The 23,810-nt window shown below is 43.6% G+C and overlaps 1 protein-coding gene across 2 annotated transcripts in view; it reads left to right on the top strand.

The window, feature by feature from the left end:
* Positions 1-23,810, top strand: part of cad (carbamoyl-phosphate synthetase 2, aspartate transcarbamylase, and dihydroorotase) — a gene marked incomplete at its 5' end in the record, with an annotated part of 65,175 nt that overhangs the window by 19,721 nt on the left and 21,644 nt on the right. For both annotated transcript variants that reach the window (XM_083643475.1, XM_083643474.1), the window contains 19 exons: positions 920-1,108; positions 2,132-2,256; positions 3,901-4,034; positions 5,011-5,123; positions 5,428-5,592; positions 6,187-6,272; positions 7,869-8,115; positions 9,488-9,586; positions 10,029-10,253; positions 10,635-10,817; positions 11,548-11,766; positions 13,469-13,636; positions 14,959-15,141; positions 16,579-16,683; positions 19,450-19,695; positions 20,357-20,438; positions 21,180-21,346; positions 22,579-22,743; positions 23,337-23,468. In XM_083643475.1, the coding sequence (XP_083499601.1) occupies positions 920-1,108; positions 2,132-2,256; positions 3,901-4,034; positions 5,011-5,123; positions 5,428-5,592; positions 6,187-6,272; positions 7,869-8,115; positions 9,488-9,586; positions 10,029-10,253; positions 10,635-10,817; positions 11,548-11,766; positions 13,469-13,636; positions 14,959-15,141; positions 16,579-16,683; positions 19,450-19,695; positions 20,357-20,438; positions 21,180-21,346; positions 22,579-22,743; positions 23,337-23,468 (3,033 nt within the window). The remainder of the gene's footprint in view (positions 1-919; positions 1,109-2,131; positions 2,257-3,900; positions 4,035-5,010; positions 5,124-5,427; positions 5,593-6,186; positions 6,273-7,868; positions 8,116-9,487; positions 9,587-10,028; positions 10,254-10,634; positions 10,818-11,547; positions 11,767-13,468; positions 13,637-14,958; positions 15,142-16,578; positions 16,684-19,449; positions 19,696-20,356; positions 20,439-21,179; positions 21,347-22,578; positions 22,744-23,336; positions 23,469-23,810) is intronic.

The following is a 23,810-nucleotide window of genomic DNA, read 5'->3' as shown; positions in this document are numbered from 1 at the left end:
AAGTCCAAGTTCAAATCTCTGGTGGAGGGGAGACCGCCGCACAAATGAGAATATCATTATAGAAGATTTTCAGGTTGTCACAAATCTCCTAGCACCCACAACTGGCACCATGGTGGCGTTCCATTGGATAATTAGCAGTGTGCAAGTCTATACCTGTAACAACTGGGCGAAAAGGCATATATGAAAAGTATTGAGGTGTGTGGAGCCATACAGCAAGCGGGCCTACTTGAGACTCAGAGAAAGTAAACATTTCTCATCAAAGAACAGGGATGTCAACATTGCTATACCGTTTCTCAAGAAACTAATTATGAGGACTAGGTATCAGGTGGGTATAACAGGGATATAGTGAAGGGTAAAGACACCTAAACTTTGTATACCTACCTTTTTTATTTGCAGAATCTGGAATTTAGGCTAACTTTATGACCTAAATTCATTGTGTAGATACTGTAATGCAGGGATGCATACAGTCACCTTTACTGTAGGTGACTGCCACCTTTTTGATCCCAAAATAGGGCACTTAACTTAGTCAGTGCGTGTTCTCAAACGTATTCATGTCAAGCACCCTAAACTGAGACAAATTAGCCCACAGACCTCCATAGAGACACTGCGGAGCACGTCACAGTTCAAAAGTCACGCTCACCGTTGGGGAAACCTGGAACGCTAATAAACAGGTAGAAGCGAGGAGGAAATCTGAACAGATATGGACAGTCTGACAAGGTTTTTCCTGTTTTTAAGTCAACAAATCTGTCAAAGAACTATTTCACCACACTGCCTCTGTCAGAGAGAAGGTACATAAAAAAAATGGCCTCCATCAATGTCCTTAACTATTTGTATGTCAGCATTTAACCACTTTTGTTTGCGTTCCCACCTGACAGTATATATGTCATGTGACTTGAGTGGGCTGGGCTGTGCTGTGCAGGTGTGTAACATGGAGAACGTGGACCCTCTGGGCATCCACACCGGGGAGTCGATCGTGGTGGCACCCAGCCAGACGCTGAATGACCACGAGTACCACATGCTGCGCAACACCGCCATCAAGGTCATCAGACACCTGGGCATCGTGGGAGAGTGTAACATCCAGTACGCTCTCAACCCTGAGTCTGAACAGGTACACACAGACACACACACACACACACACACACACACACGTGCGTGGGCACCCACAATTACACACACACACACACACACACACACACACACACACACACACACACACACACTCTCACTCGAGTCTGAACAGGTACACACACACTCACCCACTCTCTCTCTCTCTCTCTCTCTCTCTCTCTCTCTCTCTCTCAGTATTGGGAGATATTGTGATTTATTACCTTTCTCCACTACAAATGATGTCCCAAAGTAAAACTTTGTCAACATCTGTTTTATGTAAGATAAAGTTTCCAGTCTGTTCATCTCAATTCAATCACTTCTATTGCAGCAAAATTGTCAAGCAGACAGACTGACCAACACTGTCTTAAAAACCTGGTAACTGTCTTAAGAACTTGGTTCAATAAACCTTTATGGCATATTATTACAATACAGCAATACTAGTGTTGACAGTAATAGAAGATGCCAAATCATTCAAAACGATAAGCATTTTGCTTTTAGGAGCATTGTGCCAGCGTGCAGCGCTGTTCCAAAACATGTCAACGTGTGTCATTGTCTGGGAAACACACATCCCATCCCGGCTGGGCGGACAAAGTGGAGTTTTCAAGACTCCCGCTCACTTCCGTGAGCAGAAACCCGTACAGAGTATAAAAACTCCACACGTTTTCTCGTCAGGATTCCGTGTCTCTCATTTCCGTGCGACAGTCCAAACGTCAAGCATGTTTCCAGCTTTATGCCTACACCTAATCATATCATCACCCCTCCCTGTCCCTCCAGCCTATCCATTCTAGCAAATAAAGGCTTTTTACAGTCAGCTGTTGGTGTGTCATCATGCATGAAAAAGCACAGCACGTTTGATATTTCTTCCATAATCCTGCAGATTCAATCCCGATCCTGCTGATAATTGAAGAACTTATGTAACTACTTATCACAACACTAATTCCTTACACTTCTCCTTACAGACAAATATAATGTGTTATTTTGTAATGCGTTAGGTTACTGGTTGTAACATATGTGTGTTTTGCAGTACTACATAATTGAGGTGAATGCTCGTCTGTCTCGGAGTTCAGCCCTGGCCAGTAAGGCGACAGGTTATCCACTGGCCTATGTAGCGGCTAAGTTGGGCCTGGGGATCCCACTGCCACTGCTCAAGTAAGTTTCTCATCTTAACCATGCTCATCTGTCACCACATCACAAAGAGGCAATGTTGTTTCTCTAGATCTGTTTTTTTTTAATTGATTTTTATTTTATTTTTCTATTTGTTTTATTGGCTTTATGCTTTGTTTAAAGATTATTCAAATAATGTAATGCACCAACCAACCGTGACAAGTCCTGGTAGGTTAAAATAAGATTGTGTTTTGTGAAAGGAAAATGGGTGAATTAAAAAGATTGTTTAAATCCTTAATTGATTTACCCATGGTATGACTTTAAATGCATTGACTCGTCTCCCCTGTATTTATTATTACATTTATTTATTGTAAGTTTCTTGTTTAATTATGTATATATTTATTTCTGTGGAAGTATTTGTTGACTCCTTAACTTATTTATTGACTTTTGTATTTAATAGGCATCCCGCGCGCTCGATTGCTAGGCTTGGCCGCTGTGCGGCCTCGCCTGCCCTGCAGCTCGCATACGCAGCTCGGCTGATGCACGGCTTCCCCCACAGCTCAGCTGCTGCATGGCCTCGCCTGCTCTATTGGCATGCGCAGCTCAAAATTGCTCAACTTTGCATTATGATGACATCACTCTCTGATGACATCACAATTTCTGACATCAGTCATGTCACAATTGGTATCTATGTATCAATCAATCATCTATATCTATCTATATATATCTATATAATTTATTTATTTATTTATTTATTCCAGGAGTGTCTATGTCCTGTCCTTCACATATCTCCAGAACCGTTGTTTGGATCGACTTTTAACTTGGGGAGTGCACTTAGGGGGACCTGACTGAGTGCAGTGCAAGAGAAAAAATTAAAGAAATGCGCCCACGGGGGGAGCTACAGCGATATTTTACATTTTCATTGTGACATCATGGATGTCAAGGGGGAGGGGAATGGGCACGGCGTAATTACACCATGCCCATCTGTAATGGGTACTGCACCAACTGGGATGGGGGGGGCAGTGAAGAGTGGGGGAGCATGATATATGAATGGGGGAAGGGGGGTGGGTAGATGTACCTATGGGGGGGGGGGGGGTGCAGAATCTTTTTAGATAAAATTGAGAACAGTTTGTCGGATCGACTTCAAACTTGGGGAGTTCGCTTGGGGGGACCTGAGAGTGCAGTGGGGTGGGGGGGGGGGGGGGCAGCAAATAAGATTGACTTATTTGCTTATGTCAGCCATCACTCGAGCAATTGTGATGTCACTGATGATGTCACAATGTCTATGACATGCGAAGTTGGGGGCAATTGTGCGCTGAGTGATGTCACTCGAGCAATTGTGATGTCATCACCAGTGAGTAAGTGGGTTGTGTCTGTTTCTCTGCGATTTTTGTCCCCCATTAGATGATGTCATCAGTGGTGGTCACTCGAGCAATGTGCTGTCACTGATGTCACAATGTCAATGACGTGAAGTTGAGCAATTCTGCGCTGAGTGACGTCACTCGAGCACTCCATGATGTGATCAGTGATGGTCACTCGAGCAATTGTAATGTCATCGGTGAGCGTAGTTGAGCATTTGTGCCGCAGCTGCAGGCGAGCCCACGTATGCGAGCCCACATATGTATTGTCTTTCTCGATTTTATTAAATTTTTATGACCAGTGACAAGTAATTAAATGTGCTTTTTCCAGGAACTCTGTGACCAACTCGACGACGGCAAACTTTGAGCCCAGTTTGGACTACTGTGTGGTGAAGGTGCCTCGCTGGGACCTCAGCAAGTTCCTCAGAGTTTCCACCAAGATAGGAAGCTCCATGAAGAGTGTTGGTAAGGGACTGTCCGATATTTATGTGAGGTGGGCTATGATATATAATTTAAAAAATGTGAACTGCCCTCCCGGGATTTATATTATTTTCTCTCTGCCCTCCTCCTGCACATGTAAAAAAAAATCTGCCCTCCCCCACCCACAAGTTCAGCCTTTTATCATTTTATACACAACTTATAAAACTGTAATTCACCGGATGGACCCATGGCTTCCAGCCCCATGGCTGGAGCCTTTACAGGGCAGACCCTTCCTTACCCACCGTTGCGCAGTAAATAGGGAAAGCTACTGGCCGATACGATAATTTTAGCGCCACCTGGTCTCAACAGTTCAGGCTAAGCTTTAGCTACCGGTCCACCTAGCCTCCTCAGGCTGCGGCTCGCAGCCGAGTTAACCTAATCAGTGTCCTGGTGTGTGACGTCCGTGATTTTAGCAGTGCTAATGTTGTGCTAAGATTTGACGTTACGGCCGTCACAGCAATAAAAAGGGGAAAGGCATAAGTGAAAGTAAAAAAGTAGCCTATACGATCCTATAACCTATACGAGTAACTAGGTAAGGCTATCTATGCTCAAACGATGTTGACATTAGGCAAAATTAATGGACAAAATATTAGGTTAAGGACCTGTCACTCAGAGGACCTCTCTATCGCTGTTTTTCTCGCAATACGCCCGCAGCATTTTTGTTTTTTGTTTTGTTTTTAGCGTGCATCTGCGGCGAGTCGTGGTCTTAGGATATTCCCTCTCTGTCGGTCTCCTCAAAACAATAATCCAGCTACAGCTGTTCACATCTCCATGGCAATGATAGAACAGCATGCCTCCATTCCTCACGGAAAGCAGTCTTTCTGTGTAAACGCACCTAGAAATTGCTTTCTGTGTAAAATGGCAATGCTGGCTTATTTGTGTGCCTTCCTAACGGCGATATGGCAGGATTCTCTGTGTAAAAGTGGCTCCTGTCTGACTGGTGTGCTCCTGTCCTCCACAGGTGAGGTGATGGCTATAGGTCGTAGCTTTGAGGAAGCCTTCCAGAAAGCTCTGAGGATGGTGGACGAGAACTGTGTCGGCTTTGACCACACCATCAAACCAGCCTCTGACGAGGTAACAACAGGCAGTTTGTGTCCCAAATTTACTCATTACCCATTCCATTTCTCTCTCCCCCACCAGTGTTTGTAATATTCTGTTGTTATCCCCAGTGTTGCTTGCACAGCCAATCCACCAGTGCAAGCATGTTGCATGCTTATAGGCTCAATGATGCTGTTCTTTTTTTGTATCGAAAATTTGGATTGAATGACAAGGCATGTTTAGATACTCGTTAGTATCGAAGCAATTGATTCGGTGCCAGAAAAGTATCGAAGTTCGATACCCAGCCCTATTCCGCCACCTCTCCCCCCTCACCCCGCAGGAGCTGCAGACTCCCACAGACAAGCGTATCTTTGTGCTGGCAGCGGCGCTCAGAGCCGGCTACACCGTGGACCGCCTGTACGAGCTCACCAAGATCGACCGCTGGTTCCTCCACAAGATGAAGAACATCGCCGACCACGAGCACCTGCTGGAGACTTACAGCAAGGTACTGTCAAGGTTCCCAAGGTCATGGAAACCTGGAAAACTCATGGAATTTCAAAATCTTATTTTCCAGGCCTGAAAAGGTCATGGAATTAGTAAAATCCTTGAAAGCTTTTGAAAAATCATGGAATTTTGTGTGTAATGAAATTATTTGTTACTGTAATCTTCCCTGGATAACCTTCCACATAATGGCAAATGAATTTTCTGTCGCTGTTGATGTAATGTAGCTCTAATGTGTTGATTTTAGTGCTTGTTGTATTTTATATTAATATTTTTTATGGGAAATGTGTGTTTTATTTCAATAGCTTCCATGTAATGTGATGCAGTGAGTGACTCTCAAACACTAAAACAACTAAGAGGTGTGTCCTATTTGTCCAGTGTAGTAATAATTTCTTATATTGATTCAGAGTCACTGCCTCATATTACATGGAAATTATATTATGGATCCTTGAAAGTAGTGGAAACGTTTTGAAATTGTATATGAAAATGTGTGGGAGCCCTGCCGTGTTGAAAACAGGAGACCAAGTAGTGGAATCTGTACCATTTAAAAAGCAATTCAGGTTGAACTTTGTATGACTGACACTGTCGTTCCAACCAGGATGAGAGTGCCATGTCTCCAGAGGTGATGAGGAAGGCCAAGCAGCTGGGCTTCTCCGACAAACAGATAGCACTGGCTGTCCAGAGGTGAGTCACATGACAAACAGATAGCACTGGCTGTCCAGAGGTGGGTCACATGACGGAGTCGCGAGTCGAGGGGTGGGGTGGGATAGTAGTCTCTCAAGCCAGTCTTATCTCTTCCACAATCTTCCAATGCTCCAGAGACAGTCTGTACTTCAGCCCGTTATAATTTGGCCAGAGGAAGTAATCATCTTCCAAAGAAAAAAATGCTTGAGATCGGAGGAAGTTTGATGGTATTCGACCAATCACGACACATGTAAACAAAACCGAGGCAGGTCATTGAAGAAATTAGCGGATGTGCCCGCCTTTCAGCGGATGTGTCGCCTTATATCCGTTTTGACCAACTTGAAGTGTCTGTAAACTGGTATGGGTTGGTACTGGTAGAATAGAAAAATCATTCCTCCTGATTCAGATAATCCTTTGTTGTTGGAGGGTTTGTTTATTTCCCTGAATGAACAGAGTATCATTCCTAAATAACCTACATTTTCACTTTTGCTTCAAATTTATTTATACATTTTCAATTTATTTTGAAAGTTATATAACAGGAAGTGGTGGTGTTTGCTAGCTTGACATGGGTCAACGTGCTGCAGCTAGAGAAAGAAGAAATGGTGTAAAATCACCATGTGTTAACTTAAGTGAATAAGGATACACAGCCACAAAGGAAACCTTTCCAGCTTCATCATGAGCCAAAGTGGATCTTTTTCGTCTTTCACTCCCTAGCCCATCTAGACCAAAGTATTTAAACAATTGATCTAACGTGAGCAAGACCATCTGCAAGTAGATAACGTTATGCTAATGTTTTAAACGAACAACACAAGAGAATTCAGGCAGAATAATTCACAGCTTACATCTAATGTTATGTAGGCTACTTTCATTCACACTTCAGACAGGGTTATAGACGGTCCATATTACGTGACTTTTTCATTGCCCCGGAAGTAATTTCCCCATTCATTTTCTCCATCGACATTTCAAAAAATCCTTATATAACGAATTTTAAGGGTGGAACCAAGCCAAATCGAAAATCCCCCCCCTCCCCGTTTAGGGCTGCACAATTAATTGTATTTTCATTGTCATCGCAATATGAACATGCGCAATAAACACATCGCAAAGACTGCCTGAAACGCAATGAATAACAAAAGTGATTTTATTTACACGCGTCATTCATTCCCACTCAGCATGTGCTCGTCTTGTGTTGTAAATCCAGCGTACACCTTTCCCTTGCAGCAGTGTGCTCCGCCAAAGCCCAAACACGCTGTGTGTAGTTTAAGCTAGTCAGTGTGTAATGTATATTTCATTTCTTTATTCAGGCAATTCAATGTTTTTATTAAATTGTGTGTAGTGTTATTATTATTATTATTATTATTATTATTATTATTTTCTTTTGAAATTTCAGGTGACCCTATTTGAATTCCAGGCGACCCCAAGTTTGGGAACCACTGGGTTAGGGGTAGGGTAGGGGTAGGACCATTTTCCATGTTGAAAACAGTTAGCTGTGTTTTTGAGGTACCTGCAAAACATTGCCGAAAGTGCCATAAGGCTGAATGGCCACACCCTCGCGCCGTGGGCTTCAAGGTGTCTGCTCTTGTTTTGGTCCTCCCGCAGCACGGAGCTGGCCGTGAGGAAGCTGCGTCACGATTGGTCCATCCTGCCAGCGGTGAAGCAGATCGACACGGTGGCCGCAGAATGGCCCGCCCACACCAACTACCTGTACCTGACCTATCACGGCACAGAGCACGACCTGGGCTTCTCTGAGCAGCACGTCATGGTGATCGGCTCCGGCGTCTATCGCATCGGCTCCAGCGTGGAGTTCGACTGGTGCGCCGTGGGCTGCATCATGGAGCTCAGGAAGGTTGGTCTGAAATCATGTTATTAGAGCTGCAACCATCAATCCATTAGTCCATCGACAGAAAATGAATCGACAACTATTTTGATAGTCGATTAAACCTTTTGAGTCGTTTTTTAAGTTAAAAAAAAATCCCTGATTCCTGTTTCTTCCCCTTGTGTCCTCCTGGGGACAAAAAGTATCCTTTTGCATTTTCGTGTAGCAACCATTTTGAGATTTTTAGTCCCAACGGTCTGAAATTAGGCCCAGGTATTTTTGGGGGGTGTTTTACAAAAGTAAGACACTTTTCATGATCGAGACACTTCCTGTCACTCTGTAGTCAAAATACTCGCATCTTTACTCCTAAGGGCAAGTTTTGTCCTCATTGACTTCCATTCAAAAGAGCTATTTTCTGTCCCCCAGCCATTTTTCACACAAGTCATGCATGTAATTTTTGTATGCTCTCATCCTAGATCATCATTTTGTAATGATACAAAGCTGGTTGAAAATCAGTGGAGTGTTCCTTTAACATCAGGTAATTCCCCCCCAATTCTTTTTTCTTGGGGGTTGGGGGGGGGGGGCTGGAAGTCCAAAGAAGGCACTTTTTTGCTGTTTTGACTGTAAAAAGGCGGGGGGTGGGGGGCAGGCCAAAACAACAACAAAAATAACGTTTTTTCCATTTGTGGGACAGAATTTTTCACTGGTCTTTTACACTGTAAAAAACAGCAGGATGTAAACAAACTGGCATTTGAGGGGTTGGAGTAAGAATGAAATGTTGGTACCTATAATGAGGGATGAAGTTACCAATGAGTAAGGCGGGAAAATACTATAAAATTCACCCTTCTCAACCCCAGAGGACACTTTTTGTCCTTAGGATGCCACTGAGGATAGTTTAGTTGGGGGTACACAACGGTTTTAAGTGTGAATATTTTCCTCGTTTTTTTACTCCTCCTCTATGACAGTAAACTGCATTTCTTTGGGTTGTGGACAAAACAAGACATTTGAGGACATCATCTTGGCCTTTGGGAAACACTGATCCAAATTTTTCATCATTGTCTGACATTTTATAGACCAAACAACTAATCAATTAGTCGAGAAAATAATCGACAGATTAATCGACAATGAAAATAATCGTTAATTGCAGTCCTAGATCACGTTGGGTCACGTTGGAGATTGTTGCTCTTTTCTTGAAGTCTCCAATTGGTGCTTGCAGCTACATTTTTACATAGAAATTCTTACTAGTGCAACTTTGAATATTTTTCTTGTTCATTGAAACAATGATGGAATTTTTTCTTGCGATGAAAATAAGATGATTCTTACCCTTTATTACTTCAGCTAGCTGGCACCAAAATGGACTGTGTGCATATTTATTCATGTTCTTACATTATATTATTTCCAGATGGGCTATAAGACCATCATGGTGAACTACAACCCAGAGACAGTCAGCACAGACTATGACATGTGTGACCGCCTCTACTTCGATGAGATCTCCTTTGAGGTAAGGCTTTTGTATTGGAACCTCACCTAATAATGGTAATGGTAATTGTCTGTGACTGTTGGATATACATTTTCAATACAGTGCCTCATAATATATTATTCAGTACAGTTTGATACCTCAGCAATTTTTGCAGTGAATTGATATAAACTAGGCAGTGTTTTCTTATGCATCCTTATGTACATAACTTATGGATGAAGGAACACATTGAGGCAAAATGGATTTTATTTCCATTTCTCTGTTAGGTCAATTGATGAAGCACAGATTTTGATCCCCTGGCCTGTCACAGCTCAGTCATATACTGTAGTGTGAAAACCACAATGACACAAAGACTCTGATCACAAGACAGACTGACAGTTGCATAATCTGAACGGAACAGCGAATGACGCACGTCAGTTAGTCTGCCCCTGCTATTAGGTTTGACCAGTGTCTGTCCCTGTCTCAGGTGGTGATGGACATATATGAGTTGGAGAACCCAGAGGGAGTGATCCTGTCCATGGGAGGCCAGCTGCCCAACAACATGGCCATGTCTCTACACCGGCAGCAGTGCCGCGTGCTGGGAACCTCGCCCGAGTTCATCGACTCGGCCGAGAACCGCTTCAAGTTCTCGCGCATGCTGGACACCATCCGCATCAGCCAGCCTCTGTGGAAGGAGCTGTCCGACACCCAGGTAGGGTGGACACAACACAAGCCTGGGATCCACAGATAAGGGTTTTACAAGGCAGATGAAGATATTTCAGGAATGAAGATGCAAATCGCCGATATTTAAGATCTTCAAATTCAACCTTGTTCCAAAATCATTTTTATGCTTGTATCTCTTGTTTTTTTATATTCTTGATTGATCTGTTATGTGCATTTTATGTAGGTAATGTGTATTGTATGTCCTGCTTTTTACTGATTACACATTGCTGACTCATGATTATTACAAATTTAAAAAAATGTCTTGCGTGTAAATATCTTAGGAAAGCACATATACTCATCCACAGAACCACATTATCGATATCAGCCCTAGTGTCCACATCTATGAACCCCTCCTCTTCTCTTTGTCCAGTCGGCAGTGCTGTTTTGCGAGGCGGTGGGGTACCCCTGTCTGGTTCGGCCCTCCTACGTGCTGAGCGGAGCGGCCATGAACGTGGCCTACAGCAACAGTGACCTGGAGAAGTTCTTGACCAGCGCGGTCGCCGTGTCCAAGGAGTACCCTGTCGTCATCTCCAAGTTCATACAGGAGGCCAAGGTCAGATAAAGTTGAGCTCTTAATTTTTTTTTTTTTTTTTAAATAACAGAAATCTATATCTATTTATCTATCTATCTATCTATCTATCTATCTATCTATCTATCTATCTATCTATCTATCTAATGTATCTATCATCACAATGACAGATTTCCGTCAGTTGGAGCCAGATATGAAATGAAATGAAAAATACAAAAATTAAAGCTATATTGTTTCAATGTGTGTATTGAGTTTGAATGAAATCTTTTATTTTGAAAATTTCTGACCGGATGTCGCCTGGGGTGTGTTCAAGCCACAATAAAGCTGAAAACCTTTTGCTATGGTTTGTAGGTTTAATGTCATGATTCCTCACCTGTTTCAACGCACCACCGTTAACATTTACAGTAAAACTGCTGCCTGCCTCGCTCGGTTACATTATACAGGGGCAGTCTCGCTGAGAGCAATTCTGTCTTTTTCAGGAGCGTGATTGTTTGGATGGCGAGAGATGATGCTTCTGCGTTGGAAAGCACCTTCAGCAGCTAGTTGTTTACTGACGCCTATGTTGTTACCACAGTAACCCATGCAGATAGGTTGGTGCTGTTTGGACACACAGATCCGAATTGGATACTTGCCCAAATCAGATTTAGGAAACCAATCAAGATAATGACTTGAGAAACAAATCGGATTTGCCTGTAGTCTGAAGTTCTCGTGGTGTCTATGATAATTGGATGATGTGTTTATTTGCCTTTCCCAGGAGATCGACGTGGATGCGGTGGCGTGTGACGGGGTGGTGATGGCCATCGCGGTGTCGGAGCACGTGGAAAATGCGGGCGTTCACTCGGGCGATGCCACGCTGGTGACCCCACCCCAGGACATCAACCAGAAGACCATGGACAAGATCAAGATCATTGTCCATGCCATCGGCCAGGAGCTGCAGGTCACTGGGCCCTTCAACCTGCAGCTCATAGCCAAGGTCAGAAACACTACCTTTTTCACTGCTTTGGTTTGAAGACAAGCTTATGGTTACCTTCATTGATTTAAGATGAAATGCACAACTTTGCTTTCAAGAATCTGTTATTCCTACTTTTTTTTCCATTGGAAGTAAAATAAGAAAGTTAAGAACATTAAGGTCACTTCTTGAGACTGGTGTCTCATTATTTGAGACACCATTATTATTTCATTATTTGCACACATCAAATTATCTAATGGACCTCCATGATGGCGCCAGCTGTGGTTACTGAGACATTCCAATGCAACTCCAAAGCCGCTCGTGGCAGTTAGCAATGTGACATGTACCTATTCAGCAGGGGGCAGCTTGATGGTGACAGTGACAGCCTGTGACATGTAACTCTCCAACAGGGGGCAGCTTGATGGTGACAGCCTGTGACATGTAACTCTCCAGTAGCACCTTGATGGTGACAGCCTGTGACATATAACTCTCCAGCAGGCAGCTTGAGGTGACAGCCTGTGACATGTAACTCTCCAACAGGGGGCAGCTTGATGGTGACAGTGACAGCCTGTGACATGTAACTCTCCAGTAGCAGCTTGATGGTGACAGCCTGTGACATGTAACTCCAGTAGGCAGCTTGAGGTGACAGCCTGTGACATGTAACTCTCCAGTAGCAGCTTGATGGTGACAGCCTGTGACATGTAACTCTCCAACAGGGGGCAGCTTGATGGTGACAGCCTGTGACATGTAACTCAACAACAGGGGGCAGCTTGATGGTGACAGCCTGTGACATGTAACTCAACAACAGGGGGCAGCTTGATGGTGACAGCCTGTGACATGAAACTCCAGCAGGCAGCTTGAGGTGACAGCCTGTGACATGTAACTGGCCAGTAGCAGCTTGATGGTGACAGCCTGTGACATGTAACTCAACAACAGGGGGCAGCTTGATGGTGACAGCCTGTGACATGTTACTCAACAACAGGGGGCAGCTTGATGGTGACAGCCTGTGACATGTAACTCTCCAACAGGGGGCAGCTTGATGGTGACAGTGACAGCCTGTGACATGTAACTCAACAACAGGGGGCAGCTTGATGGTGACAGTGACAGCCTGTGACATGTAACTCAACAACAGGGGGCAGCTTGATGGTGACAGCCTGTGACATGTAACGCTCCAGTAGCAGCTTGATGGTGACAGCCTGTGACATGTAACTCTCCAGTAGCAGCTTGATGGTAACAGCCTGTGACATGTAACTCTCCAGCAGGCAGCTTGAGGTGACAGCCTGTGACATGTAACTCTCCAGTAGCAGCTTGATGGTAACAGCCTGTGACATGTAACTCTCCAGCAGGCAGCTTGAGGTGACAGCCTGTGACATGTAACTCTCCAGCAGGCAGCTTGAGGTGACAGCCTGTGACATGTAACGCTCCAGTAGCAGCTTGATGGTAACAGCCTGTGACATGTAACTCTCCAGCAGGCAGCTTGAGGTGACAGCCTGTGACATGTAACTCTCCAGTAGCAGCTTGATGGTGACAGCCTGTGACATGTAACTCTCCACCAGGCAGCTTGAGTTGACGGCCTGTGACATGTAACTGGCCAGTAGCAGCTTAATGGTGACAGCCTGTGGCATGTAACTCTCCAGCAGGGGGCAGCTTGATGGTGACAGCCTGTGACATGTAACACTCCAGCAGAGTGCAGCTTGATGGTGACAGCCTGTGTTTTGTCTGTCAGGACGACCAGCTGAAGGTGATCGAGTGCAACGTACGAGTCTCCCGCTCCTTCCCCTTCGTCTCCAAGACGCTGGGCGTGGACCTGGTTGCCCTGGCAACACAGGTTATTATGGGGGAGGAGGTGGAGCCTGTGGGTCTCATGAGAGGAAAGGGCATTGTCGGGGTCAAGGTAAGCAAGCGGACTCCAGCATCCGTTTCTTAGCTATTTCTTTCCTACCAGGGTTATATTATAGTTAACTAAAACTAAAACTAGGTATGAAAATAAAACATTTTAGTTGACTGAAATAAAAAATAAAAACTAGCAGGGATTTGGTGCCGGGCGCCGACTTCTGAGTTGTCAAAAAGATCCACACTGATCATCAGTGAGTGGCAGACGGTACTGAACCCGAAAGGATGTCAGCCGCCAAATCCAGAAGACAGACATCTCTTCTCTACTCAGCCTGCCTCTGTTTAATCTGAGGAGAAAGCAGAGCTCCCAGTGCACTCTCGCTCACTTCGAGACACAGCAAGATGATGTAAAGAAGTTAAACATTTTAAAGTGTGGTACTTCACTAGAATCGATGTGGACACCGCTCTTTTCTTGAAACATGATGAGTGATCGGTCTAAACACTTATATTAGCGAACAATGAGGCAGAGAATTTACTCACCTATTTTCAGATCAGCTGTAACAATCAGTGAGGGGAAACAAGGTGGGTAAACTGCTCACCTTGGATACTTAGTTTACTCACCTCTGCATTTACCACTACACCCCTGGTTAAGATAATGTACTGCATATTGTCATACTGTGCTGGTTCAGTAGGCCTAATGATTCGGTTTTGGGGTGTGTGGTGCTGATGTATTAGTGTGTGCATTGATTAAGATTTATAGTAACACTTTATATTAGGTACCCTTATTAACCACTTACTAGCTGCTTATTAGCATGTATATTACTAGCATATTAGCTGTTTATTAGCCATTATAAAGCACTTATTAATACATTATTCTGCATGATCATATTCTACAAATAGTAAGCCAGTAACTAAGAGTTTTCCCTCAATAACCTCCTAATTTTATTGATAGTAAGTAAACAAGTTGTTGTGCATGATGATGTTAATAGGCTTTGCTCAGTATGGGCCTTATAAGGTGATAATACCACAAGCATAGTTATTCTCTGTTAATAACTTAACAAATATGGTCTATTCTTATCTAACAATTTTTTTTTTTTTTACTAGTGTCCAATTAACTCCAAACGAAGTCTTTATAAGTCAGAATATGTTCCAGATTCTAAAGTGAGGTCTTGCTCATAACTAATTCACTAGTAATTTGACACTTATTAAACCAAACATTCTAAAGTTGCCTCCTTTTCACACTTAGTAAGACCACTATCATGAGAATCTTCGAGCCTTTTGGATAAAACTGAATTGAAAAATTAAAAATAAATGCAAAATACAGAATTATGATAACTCTTTTTCCTACTGGTGTGATGTTTCACGTGTTGCTTTATCCTGCAGGTGCCCCAGTTCTCCTTCTCTCGACTGGCCGGGGCCGATGTGGTGCTGGGGGTGGAGATGACGAGCACCGGGGAGGTGGCCTGTTTCGGGGAGAACCGATACGAGGCCTACCTCAAAGCCATGCTCTCCACGGGCTTCAAGATCCCGAAGAAGAACATCCTCCTCTCCATTGGCAGCTACAAGGTACTGACAGAACAGCAGCATGAACCTGATGGTGTTCTCTCTCAACTTCTGTAAATAGTCCCTCACCCAAGAGGGGAGCTTCTAAGTCTACCAATGTCACCTCAACACCCAGAGTGCCTTGTGGCCCGAAGAAGGCTAAGCTCCCGTTGAGAACAGAGGAATCGCCATGACAACACTTCAAAGATGTTTCATTCCATTTTCATCTTTGTTTTAATTATGTTTGTTGTTAAGGTTAGGGTTAGGCAAGTAAAACAACTTGGTTAAGGTTAGGGGGTTGGTCATGATTAAATAAGAAAAAATTGTAATGTTAATGTTCAGCTCAAGTTGTGGTTTGGGCTTGTGGCTTGATTGGTAAGGACCGGGGTTCCATTTCCAGTCAGGCCACATACATTTTTAACAAATGTTTTTCTTATTATTTGAAAACATTAAATTACGTTCCATTGGTTATTAGGGTTAGACAAGTACAACAATTTGGTTAGGGTTTGGTCTGTTCTTGCCTAACGCCAACCATAGCAACCAACATCCATAAAAGACAAATAAAAATGCAATGAAACATGTATGAAGAGTTGTCATTGTGGCCTGTTCCCGACGGGAGCTCTGTCTTCTTCGCGTATTGACGCGACATTGGTAGACTTATGCCGGCTCAGACTACACAATATTTTTTGTCTTTCACGATGTCACCATGTCAGAATCATTCTGCCATAAAGTCGTGACGTGTCTTGGCCGGGAGAGTGGCAACACGACAAGTCTGATCCCGACCAGGACCGCCAACTCTGACCACAAGTCCATTTTCTCACGCAGTGAAAAACAAAATCATAATTGTTAACCTCACAGAGCGAATGTTAATCTCGCAGTTGCATAGTGACACACAAATCAAATGTCTGTAGCGGGCTGAGTTTTAAAGACAAGAGTTTCTGCTATCATAACTAGAAGACTTAAGGCATCCATTGGTACCATGGCACGCTAGCTTGTCAGGAAGGGGGCGAAATAATGCTCCAAAGATAGGCCAAATTTTGGTGAGGGCAAAACTGGCATGGCCATTTTCAAATGGGTCCCTTGACCTCTCACGTCAAGATATCTGAATGAAGATGGGTTCTACGGGTCTCCCCTTTACAGATAAGGTAGCTTAAGAGTAGCCCAACCCTTACTAAATGATTGATTACCAGTTTATATTTCGTCCTTTTCTTCAAGTTAGTAGCTATAATTAGGTAATTGAGTGATGGGGTTACAGCGGTGGAAATGCACGATCATAATTTGGCCAATCCGCCCCTCTGGTAGTGAGGATTTTTTCCCCATCAAAGTTGTCCATCGCAATGCCTACCTGCTGAGGCTTGGTGGACAATAGCTTGGTGCGTGCCTGCCGCCTCTTACTCCAACCCTTTCAATTATGTCTTTAACGGACCTTTCAGCTGTTTGCTTCATTCTGTGTGTTTGTAGAATAAGAGTGAGCTGCTGCCCACCGTGCAGGCTCTGGAGAGCCTGGGCTACGACCTCTATGCCAGCCTGGGCACTGCCGACTTCTACACTGAGCACGGAGTCAAGGTAACGTTACTGCTCTGTTTCCATCTGTTTCTACACTGAGCACAGAGTCAAGGTAGCATTACTGCTCTGTTTCCATCTGTTTCTACACTGAGCACAGAGTCAAGGTAGCATTACTGCTCTGTTTCCATCTGTTTCTACACTGAGCACAGAGTCAAGGTAGCATTAAGCTTAATTTATACTTATTATAAAGTGTCGCTCAGCACATGGTCGCAGACGAAAAAGAAAGTGTCGCTCATGGTGTTGCATTTATACTTCAGAAGACGTTCGCCTCAGTTCAACGGTCACGTGACACTCGAACGCTATAAACAGCTGCAGACAGTCAAGAGAAGAGAGGGAACGAAATGCACAGTGAAACCACCTCGGAGGCAAGATGTAACGTACTTGGCTGCAGCCGCATATAAACAACACACAACCACACAACTCAACTCCTCTCTCTGTGGGAAATTGGTCACGACGTTCTTTGTGATTTTCACGAAGTCATACATCAAGGACAGGCTGATAAAAATAGCGGGGACACGTTCATTCATTTCAATTGAGCGAAAACTAGCGGGTGGACCCCAACCAAAACAAGGAAGCGCGTGCCATCTATATAGCCAATCAGACTTGCGCGATACTATGACGTAGTCAGCGACACTAGACATTTCACCAGGTAGCAGACACTGCTCGCCGACACTTGAAAGTGTCGACTCAAGTCCTCATTTCTGTCGGCGACCGTTTCAAAAGTTTCGGCAGACGAAGCATAAATTGGGCTTTACTGCTCTGTTTCCATCTGTTTCTACACCGAGCACAGAGTCAAGGTAGCGTTACTGCTCTGTTTCATCTGTTTCTACACCGAGCACAGAGTCAAGTTAGCATTACTGCTCTGTTTCATCTGTTTCTACACCGAGCACAGAGTCAAGGTAGCATTACTGCTCTGTTTCCATCTGTTTCTACACTGAGCACAGAGTCAAGGTAGCATTACTGCTCTGTTTCATCTGTTTCTACACCGAGCACAGAGTCAAGGTAGCATTACTGCTCTGTTTCCATCTGTTTCTACACCGAGCACAGAGTCAAGGTAGCATTACTGCTCTGTTTCCATCTGTTTCTACACTGAGCACAGAGTCAAGGTAGCATTACTGCTCTGTTTCATCTGTTTCTACACCAAGCACAGAGTCAAGGTAGCATTACTGCTCTGTTTCATCTGTTTCTACACCGAGCACAGAGTCAAGGTAGCATTACTGCTCTGTTTCCATCTGTTTCTACACTGAGCACAGAGTCAAGGTAGCGTTACTGCTCTGTTTCCATCTGTTTCTACACTGAGCACAGAGTCAAGGTAGCATTACTGCTCTGTTTCCATCTGTTTCTACACTGAGCACAGAGTCAAGGTAGCGTTACTGCTCTGTTTCCATCTGTTTCTACACTGAGGCCGAGCACAGAGTCAAGGTAGCATTACTGCTCTGTTCCCATCTGTTTCTACACCGAGCACAGAGTCAAGGTAGCATTACTGCTCTGTTTCCATCTATTTCTACACCGAGCACAGAGTCAAGGTAGCATTACTGCTCTGTTTCCATCTGTTTATACTCCAAGCACAAAGTCAAGGTAACATTTACATTACTGCTCTATTTCCATCTGTTTCTACACCGAGCACAGAGTCAAGGTAACATTACTGCTCTGTTTCCATCTATTTCTACACCGAGCACAGAGTCAAGGTAGCATTACTGTTCTGTTTCCATCTATTTCTACACCGAGCACAGAGTCAAGGTAACGTTACTGCTCTGTTTCCATCTATTTCTACACCGAGCACAGAGTCAAGGTAGCATTACTGTTCGGTTTCCATCTGTTACTACACCGAGCACAGAGTCAAGTTAACGTTACTGCTCTGTTTCCATCTATTTCTACACTGAGCACAGAGTCAAGGTAGCATTACTGTTCGGTTTCCATCTGTTACTACACCAAGCACAGAGTCAAGTTAACGTTACTGCTCTGTTTCCATCTATTTCTACACCGAGCACGGAGTCAAGGTAGCATTACTGCTCTGTTTCCATCTGTTTCTACACTGAGCACAGAGTCAAGGTAACATTACTGCTCTGTTTCCATCTGTTTATACTCCTAGCACATATGAAAGAAGTATGATAAGTCAGTAACATCCTCAGCCTAGATGATGAAACGCATAGTTCAATGTATGCTTGCTTACTTGTTTGAATTTTTACAGCCAGGAGAAATATCCTTCGGCAAAATCCATTACAGTATCATGGAACTGGGAAAATTATGACTAAATTTTTTTTTTAAACTGAGTTCCACTGACTAAATCTTGACTAAAAGAAATACTAAAATGTAACTGTAAACCAACTCCACTTTTCAGCTAGTAACTGTGCGTTCACACTGGGGCGATTTTCAGATATTCACATGACAAGATTACATACAAAGTCAATTTATGGGGCTGGGGAACTGTCTGTCCGCGCTGGCCAGCCTGCAGCACACAGTCCATATGGGTTGGGCATGCAGAGAATGCAACATTTACACTTGATACACTGCACAGGACGGTATTCTGCTACTATTTTAAAACGGGGAAGGAAACCCTGCGTTGCATTCCATTTTGATCACAGTCTTGTTTTAATAAAAGTTCTTGTGACATCTCACATGTGGCTTTGACTTACATTAGCCAACTTCATTGAAATTACGAGATACAGTATAGCCTATATTGTGTATCGCCATTCAGTCTAAAAATACCCAGATATGATTTCTGGTCCATATCGCACAGCAAACAACCTTCCCCCTCGCCCCCAGGTGATGGCAGTGGACTGGCCGTTTGAGGAGGAAGACAGCGACTGTCCCACCAAGGAGAAGCAGAGGAGCATCATGAACTACCTGGAGGAGAACCACTTCGACCTGGTGATAAACCTCTCCATGAGGAGTAGCGGTGGGCGTCGTCTCTCCTCCTTCGTCACCAAAGGCTACCGGACCAGACGCATGGCCATTGACTACTCTGTCCCCCTCATCATCGACATCAAGTGCACCAAGCTCTTCGTTCAGGTCTGTCCTCTCCACGGGGGTCTCTACATAGTTCGTGCATACTGCATAGATGTGCTCAAATCATCGTTTTAACCCGAGATTTCCCTGCTTGTTTGGATTGTTGTTAGTTAGGAACACGCCAACATTTTGGGAGATTCGCCTATTTGCCATCTTCCCGGTAGTAAGACGAGAAGATCCCCTTCTCTTCTCTGTGCTTGTAGTAGAAAAATAGCAACCCTCCCCTCCCGCTAGTTAGCTTAGCATTGCACGAAGCAGACAGATTCAGTTTCCTGAACCCATGGACCCCAAGAAAAACGCAAGTTCCCAGTCCTCTTTAAATGTACGATATTCCTCCTCATATTTGCGTTTCTTATGTTCTTTAGCCATTTTAGGATCATGTTAAGGTAGTTTTCCCAGTGTGACAGAATTTGCACTTGCAAACAGAGCGCAAAGACCTGAGATAAATTGTGATTGGATTTTGAGATGGTTGAGGGGTTGGGGCATAATAGATTGATGTGACTTGAGAATGCGAATGAAATATTGATTAATTTCGCTGACTTTCTTGTCTATTTTTTTCCCCAAGTAGGACTTAGAAGAACCACAACTACCCATAAAGGAGCCGCATGTGGCTCTAGAGCCTCAGGTTGAGTATCACTGATCTAATGTTAATTTGTTTTCGTAGGCTCTCCGGCAGGTCGGTAGCAGTCCACCAGTCAAGACTCACATTGACAGCATGACATCCCAGACGTTGGTCCGTCTGCCTGGTGAGTCCCCACAACAAGCAGAAACAACTCTTACTGTGCATTCACACCAATCCACAGTTGATGAGCAGGCTTCCCACGGGTCTGGAAAGTGCTTGAATTAAAAGAGAAAAAAATCAAGTACCGGAAAGTGCTTGTATTTATAAAGAAGTCATTAAAAGTACTTGAATTTAGCCTACTGGAATCTTGTCTGAGCCTCGTGTGCTCTGTCAACTCAGAATTGCTGGGTCAAGATTGATACACTTTCTTCCTATCTACAGTATCACTCTCCGCATAGCCTACAAGCATTTGAGTTTATGTGAAGTGTTAATGATTAATTCTGATGTGTAAGCATAACTGCAAACAAATTTGCATTCAAGCTAGGACTTACGAGACTGGTACAGTATATGTGAACATCTGTGAATTATTGGCCTATGATGTTGAAATAATTTGTTCTTAAAAAGTGTTGGCAACCCTGGATGGGTGGCTCTCTTCTCACAGAGTGGCTCTCTTGCGTCTATGTAGTCTCTGGAACTACAAAGTTGGGAATAGACATATCAAAAAGGTTAATAAAATAACTTCAAAAGCTTACCATCGAAACCAACGATGGCACGTTTGTTTTAGGTTTGCTCCTCTTCTGAATAAAAGTTGCAGAGAACTGGAAAGCTCACTCAATAAATAAATTAATAAATGAATATTAATAATAATAATAATAAAGAGAGAAATGGAAATTAGCTTCTGGTCTGTTTTGCACCTGACTCCTAGGTCTGATTGACATCCACGTTCACCTCCGGGAGCCTGGGGCCACCCATAAGGAGGACTTCTCATCGGGAACAGCAGCTGCCTTGGCGGGGGGTGTGACCATGGTGTGTGCCATGCCCAACACTTCCCCCGCCATCACAGACGCAGGCTCTTTGGCCATGGTCCAGAAGGTACAGCGCACTTTCTTTCCTGATTATTGTTTTTGGCAAATAAAATGTCCACATTAACCTGGTACAGTACTATAGAGAGATACTGGTACCGCTGGTATTGGCGCCCCCCAGCTGGAGGTAACACGTGGATACGAACCTGCGACCCTCGTGTTGGTAGGCAGGGAATTTACCACTACACTACCCGGTTGCAAACAACAGATTTAATATTGAACAATCATCACTATGTAGATTCTGTAATGAGGAAGAGGAAGACCAGTTGTATTTGGTTTTTTATTGCCCATACTGTATGTGGCAATCTTGTGGACCAAAGTCCAGGACTGGCTAAGTCCGCTTGGGATTTGTTTTGATTTTATACATAACCATTGTTTTCGGCCTTCTGCATGAAAACTGCCTCCACATAGTAAATAAAATTATTTTGTTGGGGGGGGAGCAAGCATTTTTAAAGCTCGAACCCAAACAGACTTGAATTTAAGTTTCTTTAAAAATGTAGTGAGAAGCCAATTTCTTGTGGAAAAGATTATGGCTACAGGCAGGCGCAGGGTCCAACACGACATGAAGTAGGAGAGGGTCTGCTCCAGTGAGGAGTGGGACACTTTATCTCTAGTTTTTATCTTTTATTTTATTTTATTTTATTTGTGTTAGTATGTATTGTGCTGTCATATTGTAGTGTCTGTTAAGTGTGGTCTTTGTGCCTGTAAAATAAAAAAAGTGTAGGAGGTATATGATGTATGTAACCTATGTTGTATGTGAGATATACAGTATGATGTCGTATGTGACTGTGATTACGGTATGTCATGTAAAGCCCTTTGAGACATGCTTGTGTGATAAGGGGCTATGAACTGAACTGAACTGAAATGTCTAAGCATGATGGTGTAATAGTGCCACCCAATGGCCATTTGTGTTTCCTCTAAAGTTTTGAAGAAGCAACAAGGGGCCTTTTTCACAGTGGCCATTTTCTGTGGAAAAGGGTCAACACAGTTGCAAGCAAAACATTAACGGGGAAAAAAGCATTACCGAGGGTTTCCGAAAAGGCCTATGGAATCAAGTGTTTCCTTGGCACAATGGGACAATACAGGAATCTCATAAAGAATCCAATTAACTTGAAATGTGGAAGTTGTAATTAGTGATTAGTGACTAGTATTCTATTAGTGTTCAAATTGGTGATTCGATTTATTATCTGAGAGAAGTTAAGTGAAGTGAAAATGTATCTGGTGTTTTGTTGCTGTGTGTAGCTTGCTAAGGCGGGCTGCCGGTGTGACTACGCCCTGTATCTGGGCGCGGCATCAGATAACGCCAGCGTCCTGCCAGCCATTGCCAGCCAGGCCGCTGGCCTCAAGATGTACCTCAACGACACCTACTCCACCCTCAAGATGGACAACGTATCTCTCTGGATGGAGGTGGGTCCAGCATGGACTTTTTCTCATTCTGTAAACTTTTCTCTCTGGATGGAGGTGGGTCCAGCATGGACTTGGACTTTTATTTTTATTTTTACAAGTAGGCAACCATGAAATCGAACAAATCAAGATAAAAGGTTTTTTGAAAAAAGAAAAACACTATAGTCAAATTCTTTATACTGTATGTAATGTATGTAACCACCTACTGTGGCAATAAAAGTGATTCTGATTATTACGCACGTTTAGATGTTGAACACACTTAATATAACAAACCGTTTTAGGATCACTAAATACTTATAATGAACAAGCTTAGCAAACTAAGCTTGTTGACCAACTTTCAGGGCAATTACCTCTGAATGTTGCTTTTAGGAGTACCAACATTCAAATAAACATATCTTCAACTATTTTCAGATTTCAATGTATTTGAAAGCTTAAAATCTGCACTTTCATGATCTGTAAAAAAGAAAAGGAAAATGACCCTAGCCTACTTGTTACCCAAAACAGCAGTGCCTGTCACATATTTGAACTTAGCATTTTGAAATATAGCGCTTTTCTATTCTGACCATAATAACTTCCCTGTCTGGTTCTGTCTGCAGCACTTTGAGAAGTGGCCCAAGCACATCCCCATCGTGGCCCACGCTGAGAGGCAGACGGTGGCTGCCATCCTGATGGTGGCCCAGCTCTACCAGCGGCCCGTCCACATCTGCCACCTTGCCAAGAAGGAGGAGGTAAAAGGGCTTTTTTTTGCCTCACAATGGGCCTTTTTGGGGGTGACTACATGACAGTACTGCATGACAGTAAAGCCCATGGCACACAAATCAAACAACTGCCAACATAATGATTGATTGGTGTGCCATGGGCTAAACACAGACCAGCATTAAACTTGTGGAATCTGACCAAACATCTCCAAGCAAGGACAGACAGCCTTGACACACCAAACAAACATCAGTGTTTGTCTGTCTGTTGTAGAATGATTGATTGGTGTGCCGTGGGCTTAAGCTTAAGCCAATGATACTTAACACATTGACTGCCAGCCGTTTTTTTCTTGCTGTAGATAGCTTCTGCCAGGG

The sequence above is a fragment of the Poromitra crassiceps genome (assembly GCF_964638095.1).
Source record: "Poromitra crassiceps genome assembly, chromosome: 9".
Classification (NCBI taxonomy): domain Eukaryota; kingdom Metazoa; phylum Chordata; class Actinopteri; order Beryciformes; family Melamphaidae; genus Poromitra; species Poromitra crassiceps.
The sequence above is the reverse complement of the archived record's forward strand: the minus strand, read 5'-3'. Positions and strand labels throughout refer to the sequence as shown.